The sequence below is a fragment of the Excalfactoria chinensis genome, chromosome 7 (genome assembly GCF_039878825.1).
Source record: "Excalfactoria chinensis isolate bCotChi1 chromosome 7, bCotChi1.hap2, whole genome shotgun sequence".
Classification (NCBI taxonomy): Eukaryota; Metazoa; Chordata; class Aves; order Galliformes; family Phasianidae; genus Excalfactoria; species Excalfactoria chinensis.
Window position 1 is genome coordinate 9600603 of NC_092831.1, and position 20322 is coordinate 9620924.

General features: G+C 39.3%; 1 protein-coding gene across 1 annotated transcript in view; it reads right to left on the bottom strand.

Moving 5' to 3' along the window:
* SLC49A4 (solute carrier family 49 member 4) overlaps positions 1 to 20322 on the bottom strand; it is a 56988-nt gene that overhangs the window by 15843 nt on the left and 20823 nt on the right. Inside the window, exons 3-6 of the mRNA XM_072341905.1 lie at positions 14345 to 14613; positions 8537 to 8666; positions 3443 to 3551; positions 2772 to 2839 (exon numbers count right to left, since the gene is read on the bottom strand). Coding sequence (XP_072198006.1) covers positions 2772 to 2839; positions 3443 to 3551; positions 8537 to 8666; positions 14345 to 14613 — 576 coding nt within the window. The remainder of the gene's footprint in view (positions 1 to 2771; positions 2840 to 3442; positions 3552 to 8536; positions 8667 to 14344; positions 14614 to 20322) is intronic.

The window sequence follows — 20322 nt, forward strand, 5'->3', positions numbered from 1 at the left end:
ATGTGGCCATAAAATTTTTGAGGAAAGGGAATAGAATCATAGAATGGCCTGAGTTGAAAAGGACCATAATGATCATATAGTAGTTTCACACACACACACACACACACACACACACCCCATATGAAGGGTCCACCACCAGACCAGGCTGCCCAGAGCCACATCCAGCCTGGCCTTGATTGCCTCCTAGGATGGGGCATCCACAACCTCCTTGGGCAACCTGTTCCAGTGCATCACCACCTGCTGTGTGAAAAACTTTGTCCTAATCTCTAACCTAAACCTATCTTAATTTAAAACCATTCCCCCTTGTCCTATCACTGTCCACCCTCATAAAAAGCCATTCCTCCTCCTGTTTAAACACTCCCTTCAAGTACTGGAAGTCTACAATGAGGTCTCTCCGGAACCTTCTCTGCTCTAAGCTAAGCAAGCCCAGTTCCCTCAACCTTTTCTCATAGGTGAGGTGCTCCAGCCCTCTGGATAGATTTATGCTGCCATGCAATAACATGAACATGCCTCTTCAACACTGCTTTCTTCAAGCCAGCATCATTCGAAAGCTGCCAGCTGCCCAGAATAGCCTGAGCTTTTCAGCTTGAAAAATGCATCACACAAATTAGCCAAACATATCTAAGGTTCATGTCTCTCAGGACAGCAGTAGGTGGATTTATGTATTACTTATGTATTGTGCTGAGGAAAACTCGCACCGTTTGGAAAATTAGAGAAATGTGTTTCCAAACTGGGCACAGCTTTAAATACAGATGATCTAAACACCGACTGTGACGTGCAGGAACAAACGCTCCAGTGCGAGCCTCAGATTGTTACTGTTCTAAATGATAGAATCTGCATTGCCAAAAATGTAAAGAGCAGATTCCTAAGCTTTGATAAATTAGTGGAAAAAAGTAATAGAAAGAAAATATCTGGCTTCCTGAGGAGTGGTTAAGGAAGAGAGCTGCCTGCCTGGTAAATCATAGTTCTGACACCGAAATACATCAGCTTGTCACCCTTGACAAGAATCATTACTTAATTTTCCTAATTACAACTTTCAGCAGATTACAGTCAGGCTCATCATTGATTCAGCCCTACACAGATAAATGCTGAATAGACCTAGGAGGGAGAGCCATCCATCATGAGTGACAAATCCCCCCCTCCCTCACAGTGTGTGTGCAAACCCTCCCATTTGAACTATGTATTGCCCGAGTTAGAAAGACATGTTTGGAGACTGTTGATATTTTATTTCTTCAGTTTTCCTAAAAGTAAATCTCCAGATGCTACAAAGTACTGGTATTCAATCAGGTTTGAAACCAATTCTGAAGCAGCTAAGGAGATTGTCAGCATTTCCTGAAACTTAAACTTATTTTATATATCGTCCAGGTAATTTACAATAAAGATTGAGATTCACATGTTGGCACTGAGTCAGCAGATTGGCTGAGGGTGCCCCGCTACTACTGAAACTGACAAATGTAGGAGAGGTTAACCCAGGATGGAAAGGATTAAGTTGGCATGGCACCTGTTAACATCAAATAACCTGCTATAGCATCTAGATCATGTACAGCAGGGGAGTTTTACACATCTACTTCTCTCAGAAACAAAACTTCATATCTGAGCTGTGGCAAACAAAAAAAAAGAAAGGAAACACAACCTCTGTTTGGTATGAACTTTGTCCTGACAGACTATGCCCTTCTGCCTGCATCTGGAAAGGACCAGAGAGACATAGTTGTTTCTCCTCCCTATGTCAGGAGGCTTTTCCTCTTCTTCCATCACAGCAGCTGGATAGCATGCAAAATACCAGAATGAGAAACCTCACATTTTTATGCATTGTGTACTTTGAAGATGCCTTATTCTTGGCTGAGGGGTGGGCTAGAGAGACATGTGAAGGACAGTATGAAGGACATTAGTGGGAAATATTGGTGGCAGGTATTAAGTTGGACTAGATGATCTTAGCAGTCTTTTCCAATCTTAATGATTCTGTGATGGTAAGTTAAAAAAGAGCAGAAGTCTCTAGTTTCTGTCCTAAGACAGAACTTGTTGCAAAACCACAGTGGGCATAAGGAAGCCAAGATAGCACTTAGAAATCCAGGTGCAAGGGGAAAATGCAGCTGGTTTTAAGCAGTTTTGTAAATGCACTGCTCAAGTACCACCAAAAAACCTTTCCTCCCCCCCCATCTCCTATTTTCTCCTGTTTTTATTTAATTTCTTACCTTTTTGCATTCATGATGGCCAGACACATCCGTGTCCGGATATACAAAAAGCACAGGTACAGCCACAGTGCAACCCATAGCAGTATAGCAAAGAAAAAATCCATACAGAAATCCAGCAACATGCCAAAACAGTCCCAGAGTAAACTCCCTGCGGTGGAATGTACAATTATTGTGTCTAACCTGCCTGTGCTACATTCTCGATGTCTCTTCAGGAATCAATATGCCCAAAATTATTGATGAAATGAGACAGACACTATTTCTTCAGTGCTTTCCAAATCTGCTAAAATGGATTCTCCCTAATAGCAGGCAGCTGAATTCACAATAACCATTTGAAAAGAACATATAGGAAGTGCTTGTCAGGACTAACAACATGACCTGTTGAATCAAGGCAGAAGCGTGTGTTGCTCTCAACCCTCAGAGAGCAGTAACATGGAATATATAAATACACTGCTCTACAAGAAATACACAATCACAGAACTACAGATTTTCCAATTCAAGTATCTAAAAGATGAGAAAAAACAGGTTATATTATTAAGAGCAGAAGCCAAATGGAGAGAAGAAAAAGAAATGGATTCCTACCTTGCCATTGCTATGCCAACAACACAACCTCCAACTATAGACCAAAATCCAATCCAGCCTGCATCTACCTGACAGAAAAAATAAAGAAATGGGTTAGATAAAGTAAGTTTCAAAACAAATGGTGCACAAGGGCTGCATACTGCTAGCAAATTCATCCCATGCCCCGCTCCCCCAACATCAACATGAGATGCAAGACCTTTTATAAGAGTATTTTAAACAAAATTTACTACAAAAAGAAGTACGGGTAATTAGTCTGTGCCCTAAAAGTGATCCTTCTTTCTGGAATGATCCAAGTAACATCCTCTGGATTTTAACTGTACTCTATCAAAAGCTTAGAAATCCTCTTTTCCCCATTTCATCCTTTTCATCTGGTAAACATTATTTTCTACTACTAAAGGTGCAGCAGCCAACAACACTCCCATTTGTTTATCTGCCTCTTCACTCTTGTCGAAAGGCGTACACAGCTCTGAAACTACAAACCACTAGCTGAGAGTCAGCAGGAAGGATCTTGACAGCTTGGAATGCCAAAGCTATAGTTTATTTTGTTTAACATTTTGGTATAAAAGTGGTTCATATGTATTATAGAAACCTGATAAAATTGTATGTTAGTGCAAAATAAAAACATGCCACTTACAAAAATAGCTGTTGATTATCAGTCAGGAGATACTTACTTGGCTTACATGAACTGGTGTTAATATCAAATCCAGAACGCCAGACCAGCCAGAGAAAACACCCAGTGGTATAGCATAGGCTAAAGCAATCATCAAGAATCGGAAATTGCTATGAAAACACAACAAATGCAATTAGCTGCAGCTTATATTAGAAATTGCACCAAGATTAGCTGCTAGAGTAAATTACAGTCACCATCTATATTCTGCCCATCAAGAAAAATAGCAGAGGTCTGAAGAATGAGCGAGCCAGGAAAAACAACAAAGACATCCGGACAAGTCACTAACATCCAAGTGGCTGGGATGTTACTGCCTTAGCACTATGACATTAAGAAAAGCCAGTCTCTCCACATCCAACCATTTTCATAATGTGCTGGGCTCATAAGTTTCTCATTTCCACAAGCAATTCTTCTGCATTTGAATGGGCAACCCATTTAGCTTAAATGTATGTTAGGAACAAAAAGCACTAACTCAATTTAGGAAAAGCATATTTCAAGCATAAAATCAGAGCTCTGAACTGTTTAAAAATATACATATAAATGGTGGTTTTACTTTTTTGTTTTGTTGAGAGGGAGGGCTTTCATAACAAGGCGGATACAACTGCAACAGTGGAAAATTCTGACAGTTTGAGCTATCAAAACACAAAGACAAGTGTAGTATTCTGTCTAAATACTCAGCATGTTTGCTTTATTCCCCCAATTAAAATTAATCAACCTTCAGTATTCAGCAAAAGATTAAGCAAAGTCATGTTATCATCTTCACCATACACAACTATAGAGCTGCCAGACAAAAATCACCACCAACCCCACCCCACCCCTTCCCTTCATCACTGTAACCAAAAATGAAACGCAGAACCCTTGCAAAGATAGATCCAGCTTATCCTCAAAAATGTTTCAATCTGTGAATAACAGGAAGCATACTTTGGGCTCCTCCAACAATGATGCTTTTAAGTGAAGAGATTTTACGGAGATCCCTTGGTTATCCTGAGGGTTACCTATGCAAACACAAAGCATGACCCCTTCCTCTCCCTAGACAACTGACGTAAACTTGATATTGATCAGTACTACCAGTTCCTTGGTATGCAGCAGCCATTTGATAGCACATAGTTACAAAAGCCAAATGGGAGGGAAAAATAACCTCCAAAATATTCAGAGGTTTGCAGCCTACACTATTTCACTCCCTTACAAGATTCAAAGCACTCTAGCCAGCACTCTGTTCTTTCTACACACTGTTCTTTTTCACACATCCTCATCTTGAATAACAGATTTATATCACATGAACATATCCTGCTCTTCCAATATCATTCATGTCAGATTTATTTTTTTTAAATGCAAAGAAAAACAACTATCAGATTTCCAACTCTTCCACACACTGCTCATATTTCTCCAAATGCTAATGCATTTGCTGTCGTCTTGATAACTTTTTTGCTCTCTATCCTGTGTCATCCTGACATCTCTTCAAGCAGTTTTTATGTTACTTAATCCTACCCACGTAAAAACCATTCCAGTATCTGGAGAATAAAACAAAAGGGAAAATACCATTTTCCATGGACATTAAATTGCCATGTTATAGGTTGCAAAGAAGTAACAAACTCAAATGCACTGGTCCAAACCGATATTTGCTCAATATTCAGCACCTTTGAATGTCTCTATGAACTTCATTAATGAACTACTTTGGGCTGTAAATACCTGGTTCTTTATTCAACCCAGGTCTTCCCTAACTCCAGCAATGTGACAAAATGGCACATGGGGTAGCAGCTCCATCATGCTCAAATTCTAGTCCCAATATCAGAGATTCAGCTCTGCATCACACCATCCTCCAGTGACAGAGGACCCCACATTGCCACCCAGCTCAGTCTCCCTGTTAAGTAAACCAATCTGGAGAAAAGGTGCGTGGCAGTGACAAAGTAACGTCAGTCACCAGATGCCATTTAGTTCTCTTGTACAGCAACAACTAGCAGTGGCTACAGTAAGTTGTCAAAACCAATTGAAACATGTCTTAAGTATCAGCTTCACTTCTCATGGCTTCAGCAACTTGTATTTGTTTTTGCTATTTTGCAACTGCTCCACTGAAAACAGAAAAATGTGCTGTCTGCCACACCATCAGCTGGTGAACCCATTCTGCTTTCCATCATATCAGCCTTTATGACAGGACATCAGCATTAGGCACTCTCTGTTAAATCATTCTGCTGGAATGCCAAATTGGCTTTTTCTTCTGCTGCTTTCTTGTTGTTTTTCTTCAGAATTCTACTTAATGTTACTAGAATCCATACGACGGGCTGGTTCACAGGAGAGCTTTGTCAAAGTCAGTCAGCATTTCCAGAATAACTTTGACAATGTCTATTAACATGAGACACGCTCCAAGCAGCTTCCAGGCTGGACAGTGATGTCATGTGAAAGTTTCATGAAAGAAGTAATGATGCACAAAAACCCTACCATGACATTTCAAAACTGCTTACACGGTCCCTTGAAAATATAAAGACACATAACTGGCTAATGGCATCTAATTATTTGAAAGCAAAAAAATCACTGTTTGTTCTCATAATATTATCAACTATTTACTTATAAGAAAATTTTTCCCATGGAAATTTTTGTCATATTCTGAAATGAGGAAAAAAAACCATTTACTTCACCTAAGAAACTGAGAAAGGGCACAGTACTTTTTTCTAATGAAATTCAAACTAGGCTTGTCACAGTGTGAGATAGACTGTTAAAAGAATTGGGCTTAGCTCCCAAACCATGACTAATCTGTCGACTCCCAGGCTCAGAAAATTGGTATCGGGAGATAACCCAAGATCAGCTAATTGTTATAATCTGCCAGAAGCAGGAATCCTCCGAGACAGGAGGAAAAAAAAAAAAATCATGTTCTGAAGCAACTCCCCCTCCAGAGAATGCTTGACCCCAAGAAGACCTACATAACACATCTCAGAGTGAAGCAGCTCATGAAGAAGACTGCTCAATAACCCAAAGGCATGAAGAAGCTTGGGAGCTGTGAAGAAGTCGCAGATCACTTTGGCACCCAAGAAAAGAGGTCAGTGACTTCAGTGGTAGAGTTATTCTACATGGCTTTCTTTTGAAGCAAAAAACTGAAGCCTGGGGCAGAGAAGAGGGAAGTGATGACGACCTCTTGTTCCCAAGAATGTTTTTGGCATACATTTAGGTCAAGTCAGCTGACCCACTCACACACATCCTGAATGCCTTACGCATACAGTTCTCCTACCTGAAGGCAAGTCTGCAACAAGGTGAAAATCACATTTTCCTCCTAGTCATCAGCTGATTACTTTCAGCCTATACCAAAAGGTCTAAAGAAAGACTCTCTTTTCCAAGAATCACAAAGTCTAGGTTAGGCAGGCAACAGAGGTTAGAAGCCCAATGAACCAGATGATGGACTTATCTTGAATCACAGCAGATATTTTCTTTTATAAACCCCTGCCTTGCTTGATGGATTGGTGCTGAAAGGCTCCCCAAGACAAGTGGTTTTAATGATGAACTGTTGATTGTTTCATGTACAGAGGAATGTAGAAGTGCCTTTGATAAGGGGTAGAATGGAAGAATGCATGAAGACCAGAGGGAAGGAGGACAATGATCCACCCGGCTTAGAAACACGATGAACTATGCTGATTACTTCTGTCTCCAATTTGTTTTCCTAAGTTTGGTTGACTGCGAATAGTAAACCAGTTTTGCTGCTTATCTCCTGAACTTACCAATATCTCAGGCCCAGTATTTACAATATTCTGAACAAGCAAAACAGAAGTTAAAGAGCTCCCAAATAGACTACTGTCAACAGAAATGTTGTATTTTACCTGCAGAGTTGGTTGCTGTTTGGGTTTCTATTCAACAGCAATATTTTTACAACACAGCCCTCAGGCAGAGTCCCACCACACACCAGCTTGGGCGTTTAACTGCATTATTGGGTGTGCTAAGACTCCTTAGGAGAACTGCTGTTTTTTAATATCCTGAGTAGGTCACTTTGCAGACTAACCAGACAGCTGTATTCACATCTCCCAACTACCAGCCTATTTCAGTATGAACACATTGCAGTAATCATTTTTTCCAAAAAATTCACTCCCCTCTAAAATGACCAGATGAAAATGACGATAACAGGAGCCGCTGCTTTTGCTGACTCTGGACAGGTTTTTTAAAAGTACAGAAAATAACAGTGCCTGAAGTTCCAACCATATTAAGTTTTAAGCAGCCCGTTTTATATGGATTCATCTCCTATTACTACAAGCTAAAAACCGCAGCAAGAGTTTGAACCTCCCCAGTGAAATCAATTACACTTTGCATCACAGATCTTCTCTGCCCTAGCAAGTTCCCAGGTTCCTCTATGCATTACCACACACCAGGCACAGGCCTCCACAATTACTGAGCATTAATGTTTCAGTTGCCTTGATACTATATTTCCATTACACAAGACATTCTAGAAACAATGAGGGAGGGACTGTTTTACAATATTTATTTATTTATGGGTTTTTTTTTCCTTTCTTTTTTAAATTTTTTTTTCCAAACTAAATTTAGAGAAGACAAATTCATCTCTGAAGCTGTCCAGAAACAGAAATGGGGGCCCCTCTAAGCCACATATTTTAACAATTAACAAGATCTAATAGATCATACAATGGTTTCAGATACTTCATTCATTGCTCCTACAGCTGAATGAAAGCACTTATACATCCCCTTGAAAGAAAAGCAAATCCCAAATTCATTCCATTATAAAAATCATGGAAGAAAGCAGCTTATTAATTAGTTACGTCCAACTCTGATAACTGTTACCTCACACTCAGCAGAATGCACACTGTTAACAATCCTGTATAACCTGATGTAACAGAAGCGTTGCATAAGAGAAGCCACACTAACAGAATGACTCAAGCAGCGCTGGTGCAGAAAGATGCTCACACAAAGGTTTGGGATAGACCCATTTAAAATTTAATGTCTGTGTTCTTGTAGTTATCATCTTTTATTGTTTCAGCATAAATATTTCATTTGATTGTATTTAAGAGCACTACAAACTAACTTGTTTGTTCAGTAAGAATATTAAAGCACGCTCGTGTTCATTTATTCAGGTGCTGATCTCTTCAGTGGAAGCTCAGTCAGGACCTACCTTAGGAGTCTGCAGAAGCTCCTCCTGTAGCTAAGCCGCTGACTAGCTGCGGCCACACTGGGAGGGAATGGAGGGCGTGAGGGGAAATAGGCCAATGCTGCAGAAAATATCAAGGAGACCATCCCGAATTCTAAACAGGAAGACAAAGAAAAACAAATCAGAAAACAACTGTTAGCAATTAAAAACTTCTTTCAGCAAAGTACTGTTATCAGCCAGCCTCCAATACATAAATCCTACCCCAAATGCTTTACTGTTCCTGACAAACCACAGAACTTGAAGGAGGACTTGTTTTTTCCCCTCCCCAAGCAAGATTCCAAATAGAGACGGAGAATCAGTGTAATACAGAAATACTGGCAGTCCATTCTGATGACAAGACCTGAAGAGCAACAGGCTCACATACAAGGAATGCAAAAAAAAATAAAAGCTTCTGGATTTTCTCTATAGAAGGGATTATGAAGATTCAGCCACACTTCCTTGTAAAGGTGTAATACCACGTAACAGCATTCTAGAGACTTCAAACAAATGGGGGAAGACCAAGGTGTAGAATGACAATTAATCAGTATACATGATGATGAAGGCAAATAAAAGGTCAACGTATGCATGTCAACAGAATATAAACAGAACAACATAGGAGATGCCACGGCTCAGAAATAGAGAGAACACAGCTAGTAAGGAAAATAAGAAAAGAACACAGCTGTTCACAGATGCTCCTCTTGTTTATAGGCAGGTGTTCCAGGTCTTCAAAAAGAAAAACTCATAACAGAAATTTGGACCTGAAGCTGCAACGTGATGAGCACTTGGCAGAAAATACACAAGACCCACGATCCGACACTAGGAGGAAAAATAACTCCACAAATCCACATTCAGTCTAAGTAATTTGTTTTACAAGCCTTTTACCATATATATCATGTACTCCACAATCCTCAATCCAAATACTTTTGCTATCTCCTTTGGAAACAAGATTCTTTGCTGCTGGAGAGAAAAATGCATAGCTGAAGTGTGTTATCTTAAAAGAACCTGTGATCTTATTACAAAGAAGTGCTCACCATCACCACAAAGTAAATTCCAGCAGAGCTGGATATCCAATCACATTCATCTGCTTTTTTCCTTTTTCAATAAATCAATATGAATGTGGCACTTTGCCACTTCTTCTGCTAAACCAAAGGAAAAAAAGCTCAGGAAACTGAAAAGTAAATAACACTCAGTATCGGCTATAGACTGGGATGGGAATTGAACACTTCTTGTTCAGAATGGAGAAGAAACTGACCCTACATTTGTTTTGAAGGCATATAAGGAATGTGACAATGCCAGTCTCCATGATCTAATACAGAAGGATTCATTTTGAACTACGTAGCATCTTTCTTTTCTTCCTGTTGTGGTCTAATGACAGGTTTTGAGGATCAAGGCCTCCAACACAAATCTCCAGTAAACAAATTAATTTCTGTCTTCCAGTACCCTGTATTAGAGAACACGAGTTAAAAAAGAACTGGACACAACTAATTATCCCTGATCTAAGAAAGAGATAGGAGGCTCTGCCATTGTAGGGTGATAGTGGGCAGAGCAAGGCTTGCTAAAAGCTCTTCATCCCCTCCTCCTGCTTCTATAGCTTTATACAGGTCTGCAGGTATGACAGTATACAAAGGCTGCTCTGAAACTAATGCCTCCTATTTTATTATGTTGGTCCATGATGTCAGAAGCAGATGATGATGGTATGGCAGTCCAGGTTGAACCTTCCCACCAATATTCTGTTATGTTTTGTTGCCACGTGACAGATAGCAGCAGAGGGGGCAGTCTGACATGGAAGCTCACATGAAGCAAAGGCTCATTGCTGAATTCCTCCATGCAATAAAAGCTGCATTCAGTGACATTCATCACCACTTGCTGAATGTTTACAGAGACCAAACAGTGGATGTGAGCACAGTGGGTGGTATGTTACAGCAGTGGCAACAGCATGTCAGCTACACTGGCGCACATTTTTATTTTTATAAAGGTAGCATGCAGACTTCTGTCAGTTGCTGGCAAAAATGCATAGCTAGTGGTGGTGATTATGTTTAAAAAGTGTTTCGTAGCTGAGAATTCACTCTATTGAACAGTGTTATTTTGCTCTTTGTATCTGCTTTCAATTCCATGGAAATAAATAGGAAGCACTACTTTCAGAACAGCTTACCTACATGCACACTTGAATTGCATGATCAGAGGAAGGCAGCAGCTTGCAGATGGATACAGCCAACCAGAATGTGATCACAAAACCAGAAGTGATCCGAGGCGTGTATTATTAAAGTTTATTACACTGCAATGACATAAGGGGAAAGGCTACATCTTTCTATAAAGAATATAAGGTAGGTTGATAATTTTTTAAAGAGATGGAACAGGTGCTCATCTGGGGCTTCTTCTAACACTTACCTCAAGATTCCTGCCAGTCAAATTGCTGCAGTAGGAGCAGTACAGTAACACTTCATTTTTTTTTTCATTATTATATTCAGCATGCAGTCCTTGTTGTACTGTCTTCCAGCTCTATAATGTTTCCCAGTGTTATACTTCCTAGGCTAATGAATTTGCCTTGCAAGCACTGCCCTCATGCACAAAAGAAAAGAGCAAAATTCACCCTGGAAGCCATTCAAAACCCAAGCAATACCCTCCACTGAAGAAGTCTTTACTGCCATCTTTAGCTTTGTGTATCACCTTTGCATCTCTACTGAAATCTCAGGTAATACCAAATGCATCTGATTCCTTACATCTCACATGGCTTCTTCATTGGGTAGCTTATCATCATTACCATCACCATTTATTACATCAGACCAGGATAAGAAAAATACATTCCTAGGACAAGTTTTAGATTGCAAGAAAAGAATAAAAGAAAGTAAAAGATAACACTGACCTATTTTTCCACATTTTGAGACCAACAGAGCCACTGTCACAATACCTGCAAATATCAACGTCGAGAGAAGCCTGCGTCTTAGTCCAGAAAGCAGGCACCCCCCTGGTTGTGTAAACCCTGAACAGAAAAGAAGTTCACAGAGGCATAAGCCTCCTCAATGCATATTCTTCTGACTTCCAAAAGACTACTTGCAGGACAAAAACCAACCTCAAATCAACAAGACCCTCACCCTTCATCTTCTGAAACGCATGCAAAAATATGTTTATTACATATTTTTGAAACAAATAAAGATTTCTCATCAATATTTAGGAAAGTTCACAGTTAGTACCTCTGCCTAGAGCCTATAATGATTTCAGTTTCCTTGTGCACTACAAGTATACAATGCAGTCCTGATTTGCTAAATCTATATTATTCCAGCTGTGAACTAGAATGTGTAGAGACAGATGAGGCTGTGATATTTCAGCCAAGTTTTTAGACCACGTTTGAGATACAGGAACAGCAATTCAATAAAACACAGAAAATACAGGAGCAATTTCAGAATAGATTTAAGCAATTGCTTCATAATCACGTTTGAGATTAAGTCCTTGGAAAGTCAGCACATTCTTGGCATGCAACTGATCCCAAGCTAACAATTCACATTATTAGGGTTTAAATAATATCATCAACTACATTTTGGATGCTACTCATATGACGCTACCTCATGCAACAACAACAAGCTCCATCACAATACTGAAGAATGCAGTGCCTATCCAATGAAACTAGTTTTATTTAAGATCCTATAGGAAAAAAAAAATAAAAATGTATCAAGCCCTAATGTACTTGCTAAAGAACTGCGACACTTGAGTCCAACTGCACAGAAGGGACAGACAGCATGTTCTGCTGCCTCTTGAGGTCTCTGGGGAAAGAGGATTGGGTTGAGACAAGACAAATGTCATGAGAGACACAAGACAATCACCTCTTGGGACAGCTTCTGCCAATTTCAAACCAGTGACTATTTTGTCACTGTGATCCTCTAGAGGCCACTGACATCCAGGACCCATCTCTTTTCCACTGCCTAAACAGCAGAAGGGGTTTTAGATCCTGGAAAGACCCCACAAGACACATCACTGACACCGCAAGCATAGCCACACAAAGAAACCCAGCTATCTATTTAAAAGTACTTTGAACAAAGCAAGAACTGCAGATGCTCTCCCCAGAAAAAACATATCTTAGGAATCTGAAGAGCTTCTGTAACCAAGATTTCCAGTTGGAACCAACAATCCCAAGCAAGCTTACAGGATGGGCTGTTGCCAAGCCCTGGCTGACTCAAAGGCAGAAAAAGCTGTGCTGAAACACTGGGCAGACAAGACAGATCCTTGAACCCAGCTAGCAAGAGATATCTATCCTAGCATTTGAAGAAAATGCCCCAGAAAGCCTCCCAGAACAGAACAGAAGTGAATCTAACAGGATGCTGAAAACGGCATTTCTTTTGCAAACAGACTCAAGTAAGTGGTTTTAGGCACAAAACCATGTTTCCTTCAGGCCAAACTCTTCTCCATCGAAAAAGAAATGAGCTAAAGACCTTTTCTAATCACTGGATTTTTGCTTCCTTCCCTCTATCTGTTGCCCCTTAGAACCCAAGCAAACTTGGTGTTCACTTCTTCCTTCCCACTGGTCTCTTTCATTTTCCACAAATTTTCTGGCTTCTATCAATATATTCAGCTCTGAGAAGGCCTAAGCAAACCCTAATTTCCTTATTTCGATAAATCTGAGTCCAATAAAAAGTAGGTTAATTGAAAGAGTCTAATACTTGATACTATATGTATATATACATATATATAAATACATAAAATCCAACATCTACTATGCATTCTTTAAAATGAATGATAAAGTGGACCTCGCCCAAAACGACAATTAACCTGATAAAATTTCTTTAAGAATCACAGTCAGGAACAAGTGATCACAAACAGTTAATTCAATCTCATAAACCTGAATATAAGCTACACAACATATATACTTCAGTACTTTCGGAATGCAGAGGGCTAAGTCCTGGCTGCATTTCAGAGGCTGGAATTATAAAGTAAAACAGAATCAAATGTGCAACTGCCATGACTCTGTAAAGTCTAGCAGCTCTTAATGCCATACCATTCATACTCATTTTTTAAAAAGTCAGACCATAGACTCTTAAGCCATTTGGGCAACCCTTCTTCCTCACAGCCTGCTGCTGAATACAGCTAATTTTTCCTATGTAACACCAAGAGCAGTGAAGTCATTGTTTCCTTTCTGTTTTTTATGCAAACTCAATATTGTATCAGATGAATTTTCTATCAGCATTTTTTGCACCAAACTGTTGTCGCTTCACTGAAACTGCTCGCTGCATAAGAATTAGGTAGTTTTAGTTAAAATCCAAATCTATCGAGTTTAATTCCAATATTAGATTCTTAGATACTAATAATCTAATCACATTTGAAAGGCATATGCAAGACTTAATTTAAGGCTGAATTTATGCACAAAATATTCAGTGCTGGGAGAACAAGATTTCCATCCTCCAAGAAATAAAAGAAAAAACAACCTGTCACAGAGAGTTTTTTATTGAAAATATGAAAAGCAAACAACAATTTTGAAGCTCTGGGAAAGCATAAGCTCAGCTAAAAGCTGTTTCTCCTAATACAAACAGTTGAACTTCTTCCCTTGGAATCAATCTGTATATGACACTATTTCAAATGTTATCCTTAAAGGGGGGGAGGGAAGAGAAGTAACCCTTCTAATGCTAGGACATCTTTCCACTTCATTACTTTCCATCAGTTAGCTACTGTTCCCTGGGCAGTCCAGCCACTAGAGGGTAGTGCTTCACAAGCACCGAACACACACGGAACTATGTAAATGTTTTATAACTATTAACTTTTCTTTTCTTTTTTTTTTTTTTTTTTTTAATTAAAGAAAAAACACACCTGCATAGAGCACAGCCTCAATGCGGTCCTTGATGTGCTCGGTGTTGCTCTGTGACAACAGCGGGAGGTGCGATGTTCCGTTCGGAGACGGCACTACAAGAGGTCCCACTAAAAACGCACCAGCACAGCCCAGGTAATTGAGCAGGGAGGCAATCGCCGTTGCTGTCGCACGTTCATCTGGAGAGAACCACGTTGTGGAAAGAAACGGGGCTGCGTTCATCACAGTTGGCCCTGCCAAGCCATTTAACAGCTGCCCTCCATGAATCAGCCTGAAACAGAGAATAGAGATGACGGCCATTTGGATGATAATCGCCTCTTTTAAACATAAATAAATAAATAGCACATAAGATGCTGGGTTCTTGAGATAAAGCGACTTCGCCATCACATGAAAATTCTGTGCAGAAAACAGAATATTCAATGCATTAAAAAAAAAAAAAAACAAAAACCCAAGCCCAATTAAACTGATTTAAAGAATCCAGGGCTATTCTGTTCTAATTACCTCAGATAAATGGAGAAGCAAATCTTCTCTTCAAAGCCAGAAAGGAAGAAGGAATAAAAAGGACTTCATTTGCAGGAAAAGAAACACATATATTATCATAGGATATAGAAGTAGAAAAGGTGTTGCAAAAGAAAAGCCTTAAACTACAAGCCTCTTAAACCTTGTCTGCGTAAATTCCAACAGAGAACTTAAATTAGTTATGTCAGATTCTAAACTGAAACACTTCAGCAAAATAGTCTGGCTACAGAGGAGGCCGGGCTGTTGAGGTTTCCAAGAGAATCATCTTCTGCAGCAATCTGGCCATTCTCAACACACTGTTGAAACAGCCAAGGAAACACAAGTTCTTCTCATTATTCACACTCATTGAGATCTAACAGATAAGACTGGTGACAAAACAGAAATACTACTTCCAAGCAACAAGGCTTCTACAGCCTTTGGCTTCATATTAGCACAACGAGAAAGACTCTTTTGAAGGCTCTTCTAAACGTGGAATTCAGCCAGAAACCTTCCACACTGATTTTTCCAAAAAGTGATCAGCCGTGAAAGGCAAAAGTATGTTGAAATTTATATAGAAACCTCATGTTTGAAAAACACTGAAAAACAAAACACTGCAACCCTCCAAAGCAGATCTATCAATCGTGCAGTAAAATGGTGGCAGATTATAGTTTTAAATGGCGGTGTTTTTTTCTAAGCATAGAATGAACTCCATGTTACTACTGCAAGACTTGAGTTGTCAGACATAAAAAGCTACAGCCTAAAAACAGGGAAACACAAGCCTGTACGTAGGCAATGTTTCAAACCACAAATGACTAAATAATACTAAATAATACACAATGTGGCAAGAGATTTTTAAAGAGCACAGTGGAACAAAACACACAAAATGCTGACAGACTCTTCATCAAATTAACAAGCTAGCTTACAATAAAAAAAGAGATGGATGCTAGTGATCCTCCGTTGATTAGAATTCAGCTCTTTAAGCAGAATTTATTAAAAATATACAACAAATTAAAAAAAAAAAAAAGCCATCATACATCATCTGAAGAAAACACTTTCCTAGCCAGGGCAAAAATAATACACAGTCTTAAAAATAAGCAATTCTAACTCCACAAAGATGTTCATATAGCAAGATCTCATTACTATTTGTTTGTGACACACTATAGACTGACATCATCAAGACAAGACCGGATCTATTAAACTGTGGCCCCCAATAGTCACATGAAATAGTTGTAAATTAACGAAACGCACCACCTAAATAGTACTCTAGTATAGTTTTCTGGGGACAAATTACATTAATCCATTATGGTTACTTTCCAATCCATTTGGACAAACCAACACATCCTTCCCTCCTTCAGTATTTTCCTTCCACTTGCTTCACTATAAGTTATTTCCATACTTAGGATAAACGGCTCCAGAGTATTTGCAGTGCTACTCTGCATCTCTGCAAACAGCTGCATTTCAGTAGCAAGTGTGGTAACAACTACAATGTATAAATACTTGATTTTAGCATTTCCTTTTTCGCCAAAGGAAATTTAATTCTTAAATTATGGCTTTGGTGCTATACTAACACTTCTGTTCACTTCTACCACCACAATAATATTGTTTTAATTCATATACGCCCACTTTATTATCTAAGGGCAAATAAAACTCAATAAAAAAATCAGGAAAAACACAATAGTTCTGTATCTTCCAGTAGAAAAAGCTTTGTACACAAAAAAAAGTTAACCACATATTGAGAGATTGTGTTTGCATATAAATACTTACACTCTAGATTTAGATGATTCCTACCAAACTCCACTATCTCAATACAGCTACCCAACAGGCCTTTATAACACAGACCCAGAAGAAGAAAGTCACATTTGGGTTCAGAACTTGAACTGCACATTACTTTTCTGGATTTGCTTCCTGTTTTCACATGAGAACTAATTTTGCCTCTCCATAGCCTTCTTCTTTCACATTCTCCTGTCTGCTCTCCCCACTCCTGCCCTGCCAGCACACTGTCTGCTCTGATGGATTTGCCTTTCTGGCACTTACAAAGCTTGACGTTATCATGTGAGGTAAAGCATCTCTTATCTTCCTATTGCTTCATTTTTCAAATCTGACACATTAGGGCCAATAAACACCGTTTTTTAACTAAATTGCCATTGATGTCCAGACTGTCCACACACGATAATGGCCTAAACCCCGTTTTATGTTTTTTTCAATACTAGCTTGAATTAAGCCTTCCCCCCCCACGAGAAAATTATTTGCAATGTTCCCCCATACATCCTGAACTCATTTCTCTATAGAGACAGAAGAGATTCAAAAAGTGAACCGCCCCATTTACTAATTCACTACTCAGGGAAACATATGTAGCAGCCACTGCAGCTGCCAGGGTGAAATATGAACACAACAGTACTTACAGCTTTTTGCTGTTTGTTACAATGTCTTCTCAACACCCCACTAGATTTCAGCGTAACAGCCACAGCAGCCTGCGTTCGACACCATGAGAGTTAAAAACTACTCCAGCATCAAGAGACGTTTGTTTCTGTTGCTTCTGATATTGAAAATGTGCAAAGAGCAAGAGCGTTTTTCCTTGCTGCTATTTCAGTTTGATTCTGTCCAATGCGATTTCTCTTCTGACAATAGGCTAACAGGTTAACTCCAGTTCAGGACCCTACCCAGATGGAGATAGGTTTACTCAAGTCTTCCTAAACAGGTCAATGAATTACAAAAAGATAGAGTGAGGGATAACTCAAATATAACAACAGAAATAAGAGCAGAAAATTCTTACTCTATTTCAACTCGTCTCCCAAGTTCTTGTCAAGTTTTAAATAAATAACACTGCTTTCATCACTTCCCCAGGAGAACATTTTATATAAGCCTTAAGAAGTAACTTGTTTATACCTTCATGCACTCCCTGCTGTCACAGCTGCGATATCATAACAAGCAGCAACAAAACAAAACAAGGCATGTAAGGCTATAAATGCTGAAATTACTGTATCGCTGAGTGAACTGGGTATGAAGAACAATATGATACAGGAAAAAGGTTTTAGTGATGGATGATAACACCATACACCATTTACAATCTGCTTTACTTATCTTTTTTTCCCTCATGTGGTTTGAACTTTTCATGCATGGTCAGAGCCCCATAAGGTATTGGATTTGTTAAGCTATTTAAGAGCTGTGTTACACAGACCAGACACTTTTTACATGTAAAAACAACAGACATTTAATGTTTCTACCACAGTACGTCCCATGCCTAGACATAAGAGCATTTAAGAAGAAAAGAATAGTAATTCATTTGCTTCCTTTCTTAAATGGGGGAACAAGTGGTAGTGTCAGAAAGGGGAAAAAGGCACAAGGAGTAAGGAAGTCAGGGAAAGCACTTATCTGCTCCTCCAGGGAAACTGCACTGTGTGCCTCTCCTCTGGGAAAAAAAATAGTGCATTAATTGTTGATTTTCACAATTCACATCAAAAGGGATTCTGGATAACAAAGTTAATATCTTACAGAAGTGGAGGGCTGATCTATCTTTCACATGCCCAATGTTTTCACTCACTGAAAGAAGCTTGTTCAGCTCCTGCTAATTTGGAAGACAAGTAAGTTTATATAGTGATTAGCTCACTGCAGCAACTCCTGGGAGCAAATGAAAGAGCCTGTTCCGCAGGAGGACTTCAGAGCACTCCAAGCTCTATTGAATTTAGCCTTACTACTCAGCAACAAAGCAGTGAATACCTCCTATTCAAGAGTGCCTGTGTTGATGCATGATGCGAGTTGCTTGTGCAGGCAAAAGAATGAGAAAACACATGGACTTATCTACATTATACATTAGAAGATTTATTATACTTCAGAGCGAACTGACACCAGTTTTGTAATGAAGAAATCTGTGATTTTTCACAGTCAAGTTACTAGAAATAGATATATCCTCTTTTTTTTTTTTTCCCCCCTTTGGGCTCTCCAAAACAAACACAACAAAAAGGCCCCTCCATTAAGCAGCACCTCCTAAAGCACAGAAGGAATTAAGAAGGTCAAATGCATACTTAACAGCAATTCACTGTGAGAGAATGTGGGGACAATCTGGTGCGAATGCTGTCTGCTCATAAGCAAAAGTTTATAACACAGCTATATGTCTGGAAAAAGATTGAGAAGAAGAAATACCTGTTGGTAAAGCAATGAATTCATCTATTGAAAATAACACTCTGAAAGATGAAATTCATGGAAATGCACTTCTTTTCAATATTTTCATTAAATGATCTATGTATACTACGAAAGCTTTATGCTTTCTGGATATTCATGGATTGAAGCCATTAGCATTTTTTGCTTGTTTTTGATGCATGCAACCATTGATACGTGGAATAATTTAAAGCTGTTTTTCCCCATCAGTAAGAAAAATTATTACAAGCAGAAAGCCTGCGTCACCATGTGGTACATTATCTTCAGCAAGAACAGAAAAACCTCATAAAAAGCACTGTCAACCACTTTCATCAGGAACTTGGCTCACATCTCCCCCTCTGCACACACCACAGCCTCCAAGCCATTCTACATATGTCTTATTAAAGGGAGCTATTTTTAAAGCAACACTAACAGAGCATACACTCATCAAATGCAAGCAGATCCAAAACGGTGTTTTGTAAACAAAAGTAGGCAATTACATTACGGGCTAATGAAGCAAAACACCCTGAAGCTATCAGGGAAGGGCACCAGGAACAAGTGCTACCAGAGCTGCCGTGAGAGAAATGTGAAGGAAATTACTCAGGGTGGGAGATACTAAGATATTTTAGTTCAAACAACAACAACAAAAAACAGTACAGGAGATGCAGTAAACTAAAGAATGGGATAAACAAGACCCACTTAAACATCCCCACAGAACCTTCTTACATCAGCAAAAGAGCAAGAAGACGCTGTGATCATAACACAGAATTCTGCTATAAACTCAATCAGTATCAATTCCTTTCTATGGACAGAAGTTACCCAACAGAGTAAGAGCAAAGAGGCAAAGAGCTCCAGATGACAGAACAAACACAGTAAAGGTTTTCTACAGTTGAGGATAACGCTTGCTATTATATGAGATGGAACAAATCCCAGAAATACCACAGGCTTATGTTAGCAGATACCTTATAGAATTAGTATCCATTAAATATTACTGCAATAACTAGCCCTTTCTGAGATTTCAGGGTTTGCTTTAATACACCTGCTGAATTTACCGCTCGAAGACTTTCCAGGCTATAAACTGCTAATTTAGCAGTTAGCACCTGAGCCATACAGGTGACACCCAGTGCTGCAGCACAAATACTACACAGGAGCAAGAAGAAAGACTGTCATAGAATCACAGAACATCTTGGGTTGGAGGGGACCTCACTGACCATCTAATTCCAGCCCCTGTGCTGCAAGCAAGGTTGCCAACCACTAGATCAAGCATTACATCAGGTTGCCAGGACCCCTTTCAGCCTAGCCTTGAACAGATGCTGGCCTGTGACAGCACCTCACCATTCTCACTGCA